Source organism: Enhydra lutris, unplaced genomic scaffold (assembly GCF_002288905.1).
Source record: "Enhydra lutris kenyoni isolate GAN:26980312 unplaced genomic scaffold, ASM228890v2 scaffoldscaffold15, whole genome shotgun sequence".
In the NCBI taxonomy this organism is placed as follows: domain Eukaryota; kingdom Metazoa; phylum Chordata; class Mammalia; order Carnivora; family Mustelidae; genus Enhydra; species Enhydra lutris.
The window spans coordinates 3,321,342-3,338,606 of record NW_019154099.1 but is presented as its reverse complement, the minus strand read 5'-3'; the positions used below and the strand labels follow the sequence as shown (position 1 = coordinate 3,338,606).

The 17,265-nt window shown below is 39.1% G+C and overlaps 1 protein-coding gene across 2 annotated transcripts in view; it reads left to right on the top strand.

The window, feature by feature from the left end:
* The window catches only part of LOC111147047 (cysteinyl leukotriene receptor 2), a 30,548-nt gene extending 15,356 nt beyond the window's left edge, over window positions 1–15,192 (top strand). The window contains exons 1-2 of one of the 2 annotated variants that reach the window (XM_022502911.1): window positions 7,000–7,040; window positions 11,765–15,192. In XM_022502911.1, coding sequence (XP_022358619.1) covers window positions 11,766–12,803 — 1,038 coding nt within the window. In that variant the 5' untranslated portion in view covers window positions 7,000–7,040; window position 11,765 and the 3' untranslated portion in view covers window positions 12,804–15,192. Of the gene's footprint in view, window positions 1–6,999; window positions 7,041–11,764 lie in introns of those variants that run through there. The other variant, XM_022502912.1, reaches the window with a different exon arrangement.
* The last annotated feature ends 2,073 nt before the right edge of the window (window positions 15,193–17,265 follow it).

Genomic DNA, 17,265 nt, shown 5'->3' with positions numbered 1-17,265 from the left:
CCAGAGAGGCCTGATGAAGCAAATGGGTTATTAGAAGGCTGCCTGATAGAAATGGACTGAAAGCAAAAGAGTGGAGTTGTTTTGAGAGATTTTCATCATAAACTTGTCAGAAAAATCCAAAAGTTGTCAGTATTTCTGTACAGTATGCCCTTCTAGCAAACATGAAGAGGAGTCTACTTTTTACACTTCATACGAACATGAGAACTGAGGTCATCACCCTCATGGTCAGTGAAATGACAGATGTCGAAGCAAGATCATTCCTACATACATTCCTGAGGGTGGAAGAGCAAGGGGACATTTATCCAGTACCAAGTACTGTGTGAAGTGCTCTCTCTCTCTCTCTCTCTCATTTAATGGTTACAACAACCCCATGAAATCAATGTTATATATCCTTGTTGTGGGTTGAATTATATCTCCCCAAAAAGACAGATCCAAGTCCTAATCTCAGGTACCTATGAATGTGACCTTATTTGGAAATAGGATCTTTGTAGATGGATTTAATTAAGATGAGGTCCTACTGGAGTAAGATGGGCCCTAAGCCAAAAGACCTGGGTTCTTGTAAGAAGAGGAGAAGACACAGAAACATAGAATATGTAGTAGGAAGATGATGTGAAGACACAGAAGAAAATACCATGAGAAAGTCAAGAGATTGGAGTGACACATCCTCAAGCCAAGGAAAGCCAAAGATTTCTGGTAACCACTAGAAGCTAGAAAAGGCAAGGAAGATGTCTTCCCTAGAGGTTTCTAAGGGAGTATGGCCCAACTGACACCTGGATTTCAGATGTCTAGCCTCCAGAACTGTGAGAGAATACATTTCTGTTGTTTAATCCTCCAGGTTTGTGGTACTTTGTTAAGGCAGCCTTAGGAAATTAATACAATCTCCATTTTACAAATGAAGTAATGGATGCTCAGAAATGCTGGTTTGCCCAGAAGTAAATGCTTAGAACCCCCCAACTCCAAACACTTGAACACTTGCTGGTTGGACTGGTCCATTTGGTGGGGGTTCTCTTTCTCTTCTATCAAAAGTTCCTGTTCCAGAAAAATTATATACTAACATCAGCATTTCCCTGTAAGTAAGATTATTTAGAACATTAGTTCTGTGGAGTATTAAAATATGTTAATGTGCACAAGAGTTCTTAGGATCAAAAAAAGGGAAGGTTACTGTGTGTAAATCAAGCTGTCTTTTTTCTGTCTTTCTTCAGGACCCCCATAGAGCCTTTAACGTGCATTATGAATCTCCAAGAGAAGAATACTAGATGTTACAATATTTCTCAAGCTGATTTAAACATGGAAGGCTTGTCTTTTACAGAGCATCCTATGGAATTCATATTCTGTGGAAGATACTTTGGGAAATGCTGAATTTAAAAAAAAAGCTTTTTGGTACAGCATTTACATGTCAACCATGTTTTCTGAGTTACACCTTCACATAAGTGTCTGAAGGAGAATTAAAAAACATCCTTGCTGCATTAAAATATATTAACAAACCATCTCTTTGGGTAGGTTAATTTAACTAATGTTTTACCATAACTTTTTTATTCTTTGGATCTTTATGTGGATTCTCAGAGTCAATGTCTTCTAGCCAAGGCCATTGGGAACATACCTGTTGTTGAACAAAGTTGGGTCTATTGACTTGTGTCAAGGCGGAATGCACATGAAGGGAAACTGGGGCATTTCAGAAAGAGGATGTTAGGAATTATGATAGGACTTATGCTTGCATTGGATACTTTGAGGGTAATATTCAGGGAAGCAGGACTTTTCAGGAACAAGAATGGTTAGTTCGTATAACAGACTCTGAAAAATAGGGACCCATACTGTCATACTCCGATAATGAAAACATGTCCCCTGATCCTCCTGTTCTTTTCTAGACATCCAGCAAGGTTCCCTATACCCATACCTTAAGTCTTAGGCTGTTATGTAATATTTATACAGGTGCAGTAGTAAGTGTTTACTCTAGTAGAAAATTCTCTTTGGCTAGTTAAGGAGAAAGTAAGGACGATGTTATTATCTATGACAACTCTGCCTAACGAATTTACATTTAAAACTGGGCTTTGTCAAAGATAAACAAAGCCAGACGTTAGTTGAAGGAAGGACAGATTTTAATCAGTAATATACTCTTACAGTAGAGAAAAGAGCCCAACATTAACTGAACTCAACTTCATTTTTTACAGAGGTGAGTGGATGTTTTTAAGGAAGAATGAAGGAATAGAGAGGGGGTAAACAGGCGTTCAGCAGAATCAGGGAAGTGAAAAATTACAAAAATGGGAAGGGAGGTCGGCTCCCATGAACTGCGTCTGGGCTTGCTGACGCTTCTGAAGCTTAGGATGCTCCCTCCCTAAGGGAGGGAGACAGGAGCCCTATCTTCAGGTGTTGGCTGGAACAAACAGTAAGTTCTTTCGATTGCCTTGAGTTTTTTCAGGCTCTATAAGAAGGGGAGGTTATGGCCATCCTAGAGATGTAGCCCTAAACTGTTAAAAAAAACTCTTAGTCCTTCATTTTTAAAAAAGATTTTATTTACTTATTTGGCAGAGAGATAGAGAGCACAAGTAGGCAGAGAGGCAGGCAGAGGGAAAGGGAGAAGCAGGCTCTCCACTGAGCAGGGAGCCCAATGCAGGGCTCAATCCCAGGACTCTGAGATGGTGACCTGAGCCAAAGGCAGCCACTTAACCGACTGAGCCACCCAGGCGCCCCTCTTAGTCCTTCATTAAGGAGGGCATGTGATGTAATGAGCGCTGGGTGTAAGACTGAAGAATCACAGGTCTGTACCTCTGAAATCAATAATATATTGTATGTTAATTGAATTTAAATAAAAAATATTTTTTAAAAAAGAAAGAGTGTGGCAAACATAGGTTGAGAAATCCTCATAAACTGTATGAACAGTTGTTGCATATTTATGTGGTTAGGCTAGGCCGTCTACCCCTTCAGAAATGTTTTCTCCTCCGTCCTACCACTAATTCTTTTTTTTTTTTTTAAAGATTTTATTTATTTATTTGACAGACAGAGATCACAAGTAGGCAGAGAGTCAGGCAGAGAGAGAGAGGAGGAAGCAGGCTCCCTGCAGAGCATAGAGCCCGATGTGGGGCTCGATCCCAGGACCCTGGGACCATGACCTGAGCCGAAAGCAGAGGCTTTAATCCACTGAGCCACCCAGGCGCCCCCTTACCACTAATTCTTATGTGTTTGGACATGAGGCAAAGTTTTCTGGCTTAGAGTCATGTTACACCCTTACTGTTTACACAAGCAAATATTTTTTCGCGTTGTAGTAGAAAATCTATCAAATGGGAAAACGATTGTGACATTTTATTTATAGGAAAATTGTTTATAGACGACAAAACAGCATTTACAACCTACTGTCGTTTTTGTAATTTAAAAAAATGTTAACACAGAAAAAACCAAAACCAAAAAATTGTTAGTCCTTTATTCAAGTGGGAAGCCTAGCAAGAAGAGGGCTCCGAGGAGCCTGGCTAGCATATGATCAAGGAGCGAGTCTTTGTCAGGTTCCAGAGCAGAAGTTGTATACTTTAAATACATAATGCTCTCGCCAGGGTCAGAAACAAGTTATGAGTGATTCTTTCCGATTGCATTATTCCAACTCTGGTGGTTGGTTGCTCATTATGCACACCGGGCAGTCTGTTATCTCTCCTGAGAGAGACTTCTCTCAATTAGCGTGTGCCTGACTCTCTCAAATGTCTCTATGTAACTTTTTAGGGAAACGTAATTTCTGGAGGGGTGGTAATTTTAAACATCTGATGTCCTCTAATGATGATAGTGAATACACAGGGTGAGTTAGTGTGTGGCAGGTGGGTATAAGCTCGATGTCTCCCTAAGAAGTAGACAAGTGGTAACCGGGAATTTAAGATTCATTTCTCACAATAGGAATGAGACTTTTTTCTTTATTTGAGTATCTGTGGTGGAGAGTCATTGGAGGTGGACAGATGCCTTCGGTGGAGTCAAACAGGTCCTGCAAAGCAGGCTGGAAGGTTGTTGAAGAAAATAATGATTTCTACCCAGGTTAGACTCAATCTTTGTTCCCACTCCCAAAGGGTTAGGTTTTGCTGATAGGGTTGTAAGGACTTCGGCAGAAGCATTTTGTTGATATGGGGTCAATATATAATTTTGATAAGACTGAAATTAGGGTTAATTATGTGAGGAGAAACTTAACTATCAGAAGGGATAGAGAAAAGAAAATTTACATCTTGAAGTATTTTTCATTTGTTTTTTGGTTGGTTTTATTTATTAAGTTTTGTCAGTAATCTGTTAAATTCAGAACAGTAGCTATGATCTAAGAAAAAAACAACCCAGAGGGGTGCCTGGGTGGCTTAGTTAGTTAAGTGTCCCTAACTCTTGAACTCAGGTCCTGGTCTCAGGGTTGTGAATTCAAGCCCCACATTGGGCTCCATGCTGGATGTGAAGTCTACTTAAAAAAAAAAAAAAAAAAAAAAAAAGTAGGAGGGGTGGGGTAGGAGGAGGGGGAAGGGTTTACAAATTAAGTAAACAAATTAAGCAATTACAAACAAATTAGGAGGAGTTTGTAATCTGAGTTTGTAAACTCAGGTAATTTGTGGGTTCTAGGGGGGCTGATCTCATTGCTTGCAATCAAGCCAGTGGAAATACTTCAATCATGAGAAGGTTGAGGGTGTTAGAATGCCATTCGTTCTTGTTACTTTCCCTGTTGTCTATGGATAAGGACAGTGACGTTACTAAGTAAAAGTTAAAGCTTTATGGTTCTTTGATGATTCTATCAGTGAAATGTATGTCTCTTACAGAAGAGACAAGTTGGAATTCCCAAATTAAGCAATTTTTTTTCTACAGAGCTCTGTAGCAAAGAAAAGCCTTGACACACTCTGAGAATGAACAATAACCAGAACACATTCATAGACTTTCTGGAGATGTTCAAAGGAGCCTTGGGACTGTGGATGTCCATGTTCTACCTTTACAGACTTGCTAGAATTGTGTTGATGGCAGATGGGGCGTACATGGGAGCATCCTTAGCGATAGCCTTCAAATTACCCTGCCAGTGTTGGTTTAATACCATCACCAGTTTATCTCTGCTATTACAGGTAATATCATGAAGCAGCCTTGCTAAACTCTACTTTTATTATGGCTGTATCTTTGGGTAATAGCAAAGCATCTCAGGGTTCTTTGATCCATTGTTTACTTTTGATCCATTGTTTACTTTGATCCTTTTTTTTTTTTTTTGCATTTTCTAAAACTTTATTGCCGACTCTTAAAGATGGCTGAATTTTAGAGCAGTAATTAAGAAAACAATTAAGAACCTGTGGGGCATTATGCTAAGTAAAATAATTCAGACAGAGAAAAAACAAATACCGTGTGAGTTCACTTATATATGGAATCTGAGAAACAAATGAACAAACAAAATAAAACTCATAGAGAGAGACCGGATTGGGGGCTGCCAGAGGAGGGGGGTGGGAGTAGGAGACATGGATGAAGGACATCCAGAGGTACAAGCTTCTGATTATTAAAATAAGTCAGGGAGATGTACAGTGTGGTACCTATAGTCAATAATATTTCCTGCATATTTGAAAGTTGCTAAGAAAGTAGATCTTGGAAGTTCTTATCACAAGAGAAAAAAATCTGTTAATTATGTGTGGTGGTGGATGGTAACTAGACTCATTTTGGTGATCCTTTCCCAAAGTCATGTTGTACATTTGAAATTAACATAATGTTATATGTCAGTTATGCTTTAATAATCTTTAATAGAAATCTCTATTTCTAATGTATTTTGAATTCACGAATGAATCCAAAATCATATTCTATGTATCAGTATAAATATTTGTTCTTTTATCCATTTGTCAGCAAGTGTGGGTAAAGGCAATTAACTTAACCATCCGAATATTTTAGTTCAAGGTAAAGCTTATATTTCAAGGATAAAGTCACGTCACCAACATCATAGCCTGTTTGACAATTTTATTTTTCTTTCTAAGTATGAGCCAACCAACCAATAAAATTAAATCAGGGATATGCAAGGGAGAATCTAGAAGGTCCATGCAAGGTATGGACACCTCGGTTACTAAGATAACCAATCATGGGCTTTTATATACATATATATACATATATATGTGTATATATATATGTGTGTGTGTGTGTGTGTGTGTGTGTGTGTGTGTGTGTGTGTATACACATACATATATAGATGAGGAAAGGAGGGTAGCTTGGTTTAATGTTACAGCAATGGATGGTGATGTTTTAAGGGAAACCAACAAAATTGTGTAGGAGGTTATGTGATTGGCTGAAGAGTCCCAAGTCATTTCTATCAATAGGAAGTTCTGTACAACAGGGAAACTATTTATTTATTTTAAGTAATCCCTACACCCAATGTGGGGCTTGAACTCAGGACCCAGAGATCAAGAGTTCCATTCCCAGCCTACTGAGCCAACCAGGTGCCCCCAACAGGGAGATTATTAAGTTTAGTGGAGATCATAAAACTAAGTGGCAAAGTTGACTTAAGGCCTCTAGAAGCCTTGCTGGAGCTCCTGGAGCTCTTAAACAATATGGTTACACAGTGGCTGCTAGTTAAAACATTAAATTCTTATGATTTGTCCCAAAGTAAGAATGTCATAAAATAAGTTTTTAAAAACGATTCGTGGTCACCACCCCTTTTAGTTAAATACAAATTTATATGTTTAATTTTAAATTTTAAACAACTTAATAAAAATGGTGGAATATTGCTTAATTCATAAATCCCATGGAGGAAATTCAGTTTAGCCAATGGAAAAATCAACCCTGGCCTTGTTCAAATCAAAATATTGTGCTGACACTAGTTGTCATATACTAAATTAATTTTTTAAAGACTCTGAAACATGCCAAAATTGGTATCTTCTTTTAACTTGTATATAATGCCTTTTCTTTTTTTCCTTACAACTGTAATAATAAAAGCTATTAATGTAAATACACGTTTAGTGTCCACAAAATGAAATACATCTTAATAAAATTGTCTTCTTTTATTTCAGACATTTCACCTGTTTATCTAGACGGTATGTTCCTAGAAATGTGCACAAAAAGAGTGAGGGGCTCGTGATCAGGTAATCATTCATTTCCTAAGAGAGGAAAAAAAGAGAGAGAGGAATTGAAAGAAGAAAAAAAAGGCAATGAATCATGGAACACTTCATCAAAAACTAATGATGTACTGTATGGTGGCTAACATAATTTAAAAAAAAAGAAGAACACTTTAGATGAATATGACATTAACACTAAAAAAATACAATTTTTACATGAATTATATTGAACGAGAGTTGAATGCATGAAATAAATCCTGCTTGGTTGTGGTGCATAATTCTTTTTGTAATATGGCTAAATTTTTTTGCTAATATTTTGGTAAGAGATATTGTGTCGGTATTCATAGGAAATATTGATTTGTAGTCTTTTGTTTTATACTATGTCTGGTTTTGATATCAAGGTAATAGTAGCTTCATAAAATAAATTGAGAAGTGTATCCTCCTCTCCCATTTTCTGGAAGAGATTTTATGGAATTGGTGTTAATTCTTATTTAAATAAGGTAGAATTCTCCAGTGATGCCACCTGGACTTGGAGATTCCTTTTGAGAGTTTAAATTGTAATTTTCTCAGTAGTTCTAATTATCATTTTATATTTGGTGAGTTGAACTAGGTTTTTTTTTTTTAAGGAATTAGTCCATTTCACCTAAGTTATCAAATTTATGCATGTAGAGGTATTCATAGTATTCCCTTATACTTCTGATGTTTGTAGTGTCTATAATTATGTCCCCTGTTTCATTCTTGATAATGGCAATTTATGTCTGCTCTATTTTTACCTTTGTCTATCTTGCTATAAGTTTGTTGATTGTAATTATCTTTTCCAAGAACAAGTTGTTTCTTTCATTGATTTTTCTCTATTTTTTTCTGTTTTTAATTTCCTTGATTTCTGCTTTTACCTTTATTATTTCCCTCATTTTGCTTGCTTTGGGCTTATTTCACTCTTTTATTTATTTATTTTTTTTTTTTAAGTAGGCTCCATGCTTAGCTTGGAGCCCCATGCAGGGCTTGAATTCATGACCCTGAGATTAAGACCTGAGCTGAGATTAAGAGTTGGACACCTAAACAACCGAGCCACCAAGGTTCCCTGAGTTTATTCCACTTTTAAAGGGGTTTGGTTTCTTTTTACCTTCTTGAGATGGTAGCCTAGATGACTGATTTAAAACTTTTTCTGTGGTCCTGTATGCATTTAGTGTTATACAGTTTTCTGTCAGCTTTGCTTTGGCTATACTCCACAAATTTTGATATGGTGCATTTTCATTTTTATTTTGTTCAGTAGATTGTTGGTTTCCCTTGAGACTTCCTCTTTGACCCATGGAGTATTTATTTATTTATTTATTTATTTATTTATTTTTAAAGATTTTATTTATTTGACAGACAGAGATCACAAGTAGGCAGAGAGGCAGGCAGAGAGAGAGAGGGAGGAGGAAGCAGGATCCCTGCGGAGCAGAGAGCCTAATGTGGGGCTCAATCCCAGGACCCTGGGATCATGACCTGAGCCGAAGGCAGAGCCTTTAACCCACTGAGCCACCCAGGCGCCTCCCATGGAGTATTTAGAAGTGTGTTGTTAGTTTCCAAAAATTTGGGGATTTTCTATATTTCTGCTATTGATTTCTAGTTTGATTCCATAGTAGTTATAGAGCACACTCTGTATGATTTCAATTCTTTTAAATCTGTTGAGGTTTGTTTTATGGCCCAGGATGTGGTTTATTTGGGTATATGTTCTGTGGGCACTTGAAAAAATGTGTTTTCTGCTGTTGCTGAATAGAGTATTTTATAAATGACAGTTGGTTCCTGTTGGTTGATGTTGTATTTGAGGTGTTCCATATTCTTGCTGAGTTTTTGCCTATTTGCTCTATCTGTTATTGAGACAGGGTTTTGAAATTACCAACTATAACAGTGGACTTGTGTATTTCTCCTTTCAATTCTATCAGTTTTCCTTCACATAGTTTACGACTCTGTTGTTTGGTGCATACACATTTTGAACTGGTATGTCTTTTTGGCAGATAAACTCTTTTATCATAATATAAATGTCCCTCTCCCAGAATTTTCTCTGTTCTGAAGTTTACATTATCTGATATTAAGAGCCAACCCTTATTTCCTTTGATTAATGTTTGCATGACACGTGTTTTTCATCCTTTTACTTTCAACCTGCCAATTCTATAATTTGAAGTGAATTTCTTATATAAGCATATAATTTATATATATATATATATATATAATCTGTATTTTAATTGGCATCTTTAGACTATTTATGTTTAATGTAATTATTTTTTTGTTAGAGATAAGTCTGCCATTTTATTGTATTTTTCTATTTGCATTATTTATTTTCTTTTTCCTATCTTCCTGGTGATTATTTGAACACTTTTCAGAATTCCGTTTTGATTTAGCTCTTGTGTATTTGAGCATATCTCTTTGTATAGCTTTTATTATTATTATTATTTTTAAATTTCTTTTCAGCGTAACAATATTCATTGTTTTTGCACCACACCCAGTGCTCCATGCAATACGTGCCCTCCCCAATACCCACCACCTGGTTCCTCCAACCTCCCAACCCCCGCCCCTTCAAAACCCTCAGGTTGTTTTTCAGAGTCCATGGTCTCTCATGGTTCATCTTCCCCTCCAATTTCCCTCAGCTCCCTTCTCCTCTCCATCTCCCCATGTCCTCCATGTTATTTGTTATGCTCCACAAATAAGTGAAACCATATGATAATTGACTCTCTCTGCTTGACTTATTTCACTCAGGATAATCTCTTCCAGTCCTGTCCATGTTGCTACAAAAGTTGGGTATTCATCCTTTCTGATGGAGGCATAATACTCCATAGTGTATACGGACCACATCTTCCTTATCCATTTGTCCGTTGAAGGGCATCTTGGTTCTTTCCACAGTTTGGCGACCGTGGCCATTGGTGCTATAAACATTGGGGTACAGATGGCCCTTCTTTTCACTACATCTGTATCTTTGGGGTAAATACCCAGTAGTGCAATTGCAGGGTCGTAGGGAAGCTCTATTTTTAATTTCTTGAGGAATCTCCACACTGTTCTCCAAAGTGGCTGCACCAACTTGCATTCCCACCAACGGTGTAAGAGGGTTCCCCTTTCTCCACATCCCCTCCAACACATGTTGTTTCCTGTCTTGCTAATTTTGGCCATTCTAAGTGGTGTAAGGTGGTATCTCAATGTGGTTTTAATTTGAATCTCCCTGATGGCTAGTGATGATGAACATTTTTTCATGTGTCTGATAGCCATTTGTATGTCTTCATTGGAGAAGTGTCTGTTCATATCTTCTGCCCATTTTTTTATATGATTGTCTGTTTTGTGTGTGTTGAGTTTGAGGAGTTCTTTATAGATCCTGGATATCAACCTTTTGTCTGTACTGTCATTTGCAAATATCTTCTCCCATTCCATGGGTTGCCTCTTTGTTTTGTTGACTGTTTCCTTTGCTGTGCAGAAGCTTTTGATTTTGATGAAGTCCCAAAAGTTCATTTTCGCTTTTGTTTCCTTTGCCTTTGGAGACGTATCTTGAAAGAAGTTGCTGTGGCTGATATCGAAGAGGTTACTGCCTATATTCTTCTCTAGGATTCTGATGGATTCCTGTCTCACGTTGAGGTTTTTTATTCATTTTGAGTTTATCTTTGTGTATGGTGTAAGAGAATGGTCGAGTTTCATTCTTCTACATATAGCCATCCAGTTTTCCCAGCACCATTTATTGAAGAGACTGTCTTTTTTCCACTGTATATTTTTTCCTGTTTTGTCGAAGATTATTTGACCATAGAGTTGAGGGTCCATATCTGGGCTCTCTACTCTGTTCCACTGGTCTATGTGTCTGTTTTTATGCCAGTACCATACTGTCTTGGTGATCACAGCGTTGTAGTAAAGCTTGAAATCAGGTAACGTGATGCCGCCAGTTTTATTTTTGTTTTCGACTCTTCCTTAGCAATTCGGAGTCTCTTCTGATAATGGCTGCTCTAGGTATTACATTATACATATGTCACTAACCACAGTCTATTGACATCATCATTTTACCAACTCAAGCAAAGTGTGGAAAACTTACCTCTTTCGTGTCCCTTTACCCTCCCTGAATTACAATAAATTATCTTTAAAAATTCCCCTACATCATATCAAATCCTATCAATGTTAGAGTTTTTGTTTCAATCATTAAACATAACTTAGACTCAAAAAGAGAAGAAAATCCTCTTGTACTTATATATTTTTGCTTTTCATGTCTTACCTTTTTTTGGATGTTCTTAGGTTCTTTCTTTTATTGTTTCCTTTCTTTCTAGAGGACTTCTTTTAGCCCTTCATTTAGGGTAGGTCTGCTGGCAACAAATTCTCTTAGTTTTCCATCATCTGAGAATGTCTTGACTTCTCCTTGAAGGGTATTTTTGCAGCATATAGAACTCTGGGGTTGGTAGAGTTTTCTTTTAGCACTTGAAAATTTGTGCCATTTCCCTTTGTCTTCCATACATTCTGATGAGCCATATGCTCTCTGGTAGATTTAGCTGCAGTATTAGCATAGGCACTGGGCCAAAGGTCTCCCAAGTTTGAAGCTTTGGCTTTAACCAAATAAATTAATGTTTATTTTGCATTCTAGAAATTTACTGTGACGTATAATGGAGCACACAGTAAAGACTTTTCAGATATTTTTTGACTCAAGTAGCAAAGAAAAGCTAGTATTTCTCTGTTTCATTAAAATCTGAAAAGCTGTAAGTAGTGAGCAAGAAGTAACTTTTTGTGTGTGTGTTTTTTTAATCTAGGATGAAGAGAAAACTTATGTCCTTGCCTCCATCCACCTCTATACCAGAAATGGAATCCAATGGCACCTTCACCAGTAACAACAGCAATGAGAACTGTACAATTGAAAACTTCAAAAAGGATTTTTACCCTACCGTGTACCTGATAATATTTATCTGTGGAACCTTGGGAAATGGCTTTTCCATATACGTTTTCCTGCAGTCTTATAAGAAGTCCACGTCTGTGAATGTTTTCATGCTAAACCTGGCCATTTCAGATTTCTTATTCACAAGTACACTACCCTTCAGAGCTGACTATTACCTCAGAGGCTCCAATTGGATATTTGGGGACCTGGCCTGCAGGATTATGTCTTACTCTATGTATGTCAACATGTACAGCAGCATTTATTTCCTGACTGTGCTGAGCATCGTGCGTTTCCTGGCAACCGTTCACCCCTTCCGGCACCTCCATGTCACCAGCACCAGGAGTGCCTGGACTCTGTGTGGGATCATATGGTTCCTTATCATGGCTTCCTCAGTAATGCTTCTGAACAATGGCTCTGAGCGGAATGGCAGTGTCACATTATGCTTAGAGCTGAATATGCGTAAAATTTTTAAACTGCAGACCATGAACTACATTGCCTTGGTGATGGGCTTCATGCTGCCATTCTGCATGCTCAACATTTGTTACCTCCTGATCATTCGAGCTCTGTTAAAGGTGAAGATCCCAGAACTGGGTGTGCGGGTTTCTCACAAAAAGGCTCTTACCACCATCATCATTGCCTTGATCATCTTCCTCCTGTGTTTCCTGCCCTATCATGTACTGAGAACCCTCCACCTGCTTGAGTGGGAAGTGGGTGTATGCAGAGACAAGCTGCATAAAGCTGTGGTCATCACACTGGCCTTGGCAGCAGCCAACACCTGCCTCAATCCTTTGCTCTATTACTTTGCTGGGGAAAATTTTAAGGACAGGCTAAGGGCTACACTCAGAAAAGATCATCTACAGAAGACAAAGTGCAGCATTCCTGTCTGCATCTGGTTGAAAAAGGAAACACAAGTTTAAGGGTTTTGTAGGTAAGGCCTGTTCTTGTATCCTTGTGCTCACCTTCATTCACACATAGTCTCAAATGACCATATATTTACACCATTTCCAACAAAGGTCAATCAAGTCTTACTTCACACATTTTATTAGGTGTGCTTTCAGTGGTGGAGTCTAGATGAGAAATGTAGCAGGCAAAATCTCTACTAGTCTTGCAACCTAAAATGTCAGATTGGGAAAGAAGTGCTTAGCATATTGTGTGCTTCTTTTCGTCAGATTCTGTACCAGATCTTGGTCCCATCAGGCATTCTAGATTAAGGTTAAGACAATCTCAACTTCTCCAGCTTCTCCAGCCCCTCTTACATCTTCAGTTCTTTAAGATATAGCCAGTTAACAAAGCTAAAGGAGGTTCCAGAGCAGATAAGAAAAGCATCCTAGGAATTCACTGAAAAGACTTTGTGAAGAAGGTTGCTCTTCAACAGGTCCCAAATAAGAACAGTGAGAGAGAAAGGGAGAGGAGGACTGGGGCAAGAAAGGGCTGGTGAAAAGTAGGGAGAAGGAGATATTTCATTTTGTACTGAGATAGAGGCTCTAGCACACTGAAGGCAAGAAAGTTCTCTTTGCCTCTCTCTTGCCAGGAGGCTAGAGAGGATAGGAAGAGTAGGAGGAAGAACTAGGCCATTGCCTAGGATTAGAGGGATTATGGGTGAAAATACAGAGAAGAGGGAGTCAGTTTTACTCTTGGGATTTGGGTTTGGACTGACTTCACTTCAGTCCTCAGTCTTGCACATTAATCCAATGGGATGGGAGCCAGAACAGAGGAGGTTGCTCTAAGCGTTTGCGTGGGCACTGAGAGAGAGTGTGGGGTAGAGGATAAGTTGCAAAGGTTGTTGTACCCCTGAAATTCTACTAATATTTTGGCAAAACATGAATACGGTGGCTTTCCTTTTGAGGGAGTATAGAAAAGAACTGGATATTGGAAAGGGGTTCTTTTGTCCACTGAAACAAACCTAGGGAGACTACCAACTGCTACCTCCCAGACCACTGTACCATGAACAATTGAATGCCCTCTCCATGCTGGGCAGACTGTGCCAGACATTTCGCATTCAGCAACCCCATTTAACCCTCACACCAAAGCCTTGTGTTTCTACTTCACGAATGAAAAAACTGAAGCTCAGGGAAATTAAGAAGCTTGTTCAAGTTCACACAGCTTGTAAGTGTTTAAAAAATATCTGTGGAGAAGAGATAGCTGGGTGTTTACTCCACTGCTTTCCCTACAAAACTCCAGGAAGATTGGTTGAAGGTCTGAATAAAAGTTCCCTTTCCCCATCAGGCACCTACCCCTTCTCATTTTCACAAGACACTCTCTTTGGAGTTACTGACCTCAGGTAGAGTAGAGTGTGGGAGGGAGGTGGTGGGCTCAAGCTAGGGAGAAAGGAAATGTCTTCATAGTAAACAGGAGCCCCAGGGGGGCTATCAGAATGCTGACAGACTCATATCCCATCAAAACAGGTGCTTGTAGGATCCCACTGTGGGAAAACTGTCCAACCCAAGAAAAAGACTAACAAATACAGACTGTTGAGGATTTCCTAACACAAAAGCCAGAATCTCCCTTATTACCTACCCGACAGGGAAGCCCATACTGCAAATAATCCCTCACATTCAGAGAGCACCTAGTCAGCCTGTTAGAGCCTCACTCTTAATTATGAATAGTTAATGACTACTGCACTTGGGGGCCAGCAAGGCCAGGGGGTGGGGGCATGGGGCACAAAGGCCCAAACATGAAAAACACCTACAAATAAATGAGAGGGTAGATAGAGACATTTTTAGTATGGAAGGTCTCAACACTCTTTATCACCCTTGCACTTTTTATTAGAAACCCGCTGGAGGATGTGTTCCTCCAAAATAAGTGATTAAGCCAAGATAGGGGAAAACATGGGATCTAGGAAACAAAGAATCCAACACAGGAGAAAGGTGAAGAAAATAAGATGTTGGTGATAGCAGAAAAGAAAAAAGAAACTAATTGATTTGCACTCATTGGAGGGATTTATATTTTTCTTGAAGAACTTGGGATGAACTAGTGAAAATACATAGAAAAATAAACAAGGGAAAAGACACTGTGATCCTTGAATGCTAGCAGAAAGAAACAGTTGTTTAAGAACAGAAATATAATCATAATACACTATGTGGCTCAGCTGTAAATAATGTTTACACAGAGAATAATGTAAATAACAAAATACTGTGATACAACTTTTTTAAGAAATGAGAGGGTATGTATGCGGGGGAGAGGTGTAAGATCTAGATCTCCATCTTCTGTCACAGAAAATGCATAATAACTAAAGCTAGGGAATGACAAATGCTGTAGAAAAATGTTATTTAGCAACAGGAGCTATAGTCCAGAAGAAGCAATGAAAAGGAGAGACAGGGATGGCCTCTAGGGAGTTTGGGGTAGACCAATAGGGTGGAGATTTCTATTTTCCTGTTAAGAACTTTTCAGCCATCTAACTTGTAAATATGTATTGTTGAAATAAAAATTAAGTTTAAATTAAGCTTTAAAAGTCAAATGGATTCTGTGGGTTTTGTTTGTTCGTTTTCAAAGAAATGAGACAGAAAAGAAAGGTCACCAGAAATGGGCACTGAACACTGACAGGAGAAAGGAAAGCAGGAAATGACTAGACTTGGACTTGGGCCTCTGAAGGAGACCCACCCAGCCCTGCCATGGGAGGGGAGACCCCTCTTGGGATGGCTGGAATCACTTCCTAGGATCAGAGATTATTTAGTATATCCGGATATTTTTTAGAGACAAGCAGCAGAAAACCCAACTCCGAGTGGCTTAAACAATCACTATCTCACATAACTTAACATCCAGAGAGAAGTTGGACCTTAGGCACTATAGAGCAGGGGCTTCTGTGAGCCTTCTTCTCCAGGCATCAGCCCTGTCTGATGGCTGAATCCCCTCATGGGAACAAGCTGATTGCAAGCAGCCTGAGGCTACATGCTTCCTTTCTTATATCCAGGAGAAGAAACAGGGTATCTCCTGTTCCAAAGTCATTGGGCTTCCTTTTGATCAGAACACTCAGATTACACCCCAGCTCCGAAGGATTTCTCAGATGCAGCAAAGGTGGTCAACGTCTACACCTGCAGGAGAGTTAAACCCACAGAAATCTCAGCTGGGAGAAGGGTGAAATGGGACTGCACAGGCCACATAGTGAGTCACCTGCACCACAAGTGAGGTGGAGAAGAGCTGCCAGCCAGCCAGGCATCCAAGCCCAACATGGCTGGTACCTATGTAGTGGCCCCAGCAGCTCAGGAGTGTGAAGGAATGATGTGTTAGAAGAAAGACAAAAGCTAAAATAGGAGTTTATATTGTAAACTCATAAGGATTTTCAAAAGGTGATTAGAAATCTCAACAACTCTCCACGGGTAAGACAGCCCAGGTAAAGTTGGGATACCTGAGAGCGACCGACATCCTTGGAATCAACAGTAATGGAGGGGTTGTGAGTCATTGTGTCTTTAAATCTATGGTGCCTGGGCATGTGTGTATGTGGGTGTGTGAGAGAATACATGCTTAATGACTTGTTTTTCCTTTTTCCAAGACTTTCCCTTTCTCCAGTCAGGGTGAAGCATCTCATCTGGTAAAGAATGTTGTCCTTGAGGAAGAAAACAAAATGGAATTCTTTATTTACCAAAGTGAAAGCCAAGAGTGTCCCAAAGTTTTAGATACAGTTCTTTTTGTTTGAAAGATTAGATAGCCCGTCAAGCAAGTACACAAATTGTTCAACTAGGAGAACGGATGTTTGTTGTGTCAGCTTTAGACGAATTATGATACTGCAACTCTGTTTTTTCAGTGGGGACCTAAGAAGCAAATGCCATTAAGTTTTGTAACTATTTTGAATGACCAGTTCTCTGCGTTGGATTTAATTAAGATGACTTACAATTTATTCTGCAGCAAAAATGTTGTCAAACTGACCAAAAACAGGTCTACGTGGGGAGATGGACAAGAGAGATGGCTTTCTACAGAGCTTTCATTTTTCTTCCTGGAAAAGGGCTTGAAAATAGAGACTCTGTTGGGGAGAATGGAGGTAGGTGGGAGGGGGTAATCCAGAGAATATGGTGATAGGAGATCCTTCCTCTAAGATATTTTTGTCCCCAAGTAGATAGGGGCAGCTACTCATGGCTAATAAAAGCCACGAGGAGAGTCTTAACAATAGAGAACTTGTTAAAAAGTTAGTGTGTATTTGAAAGCTCTAATAAGCAAAGAGTATAGCACTGATGTGAAAATCCACAGAGAGTTCAAAGATACATAGATAGGAATGGAGGTTAATTTACATGGGGAGTTGGAAAGGTCTCAGAAGTTTCAGCTGCATGAAAATTCTAAGCGCAGGGACTCATGGTCCTTCCCCTGCTTCCTTGTCCCCAAAGATCCTTGCATGCCAAGCGTGGGACAGACATAGCAGGGCCTGTGGGACATGGAAGGAAGCTACTA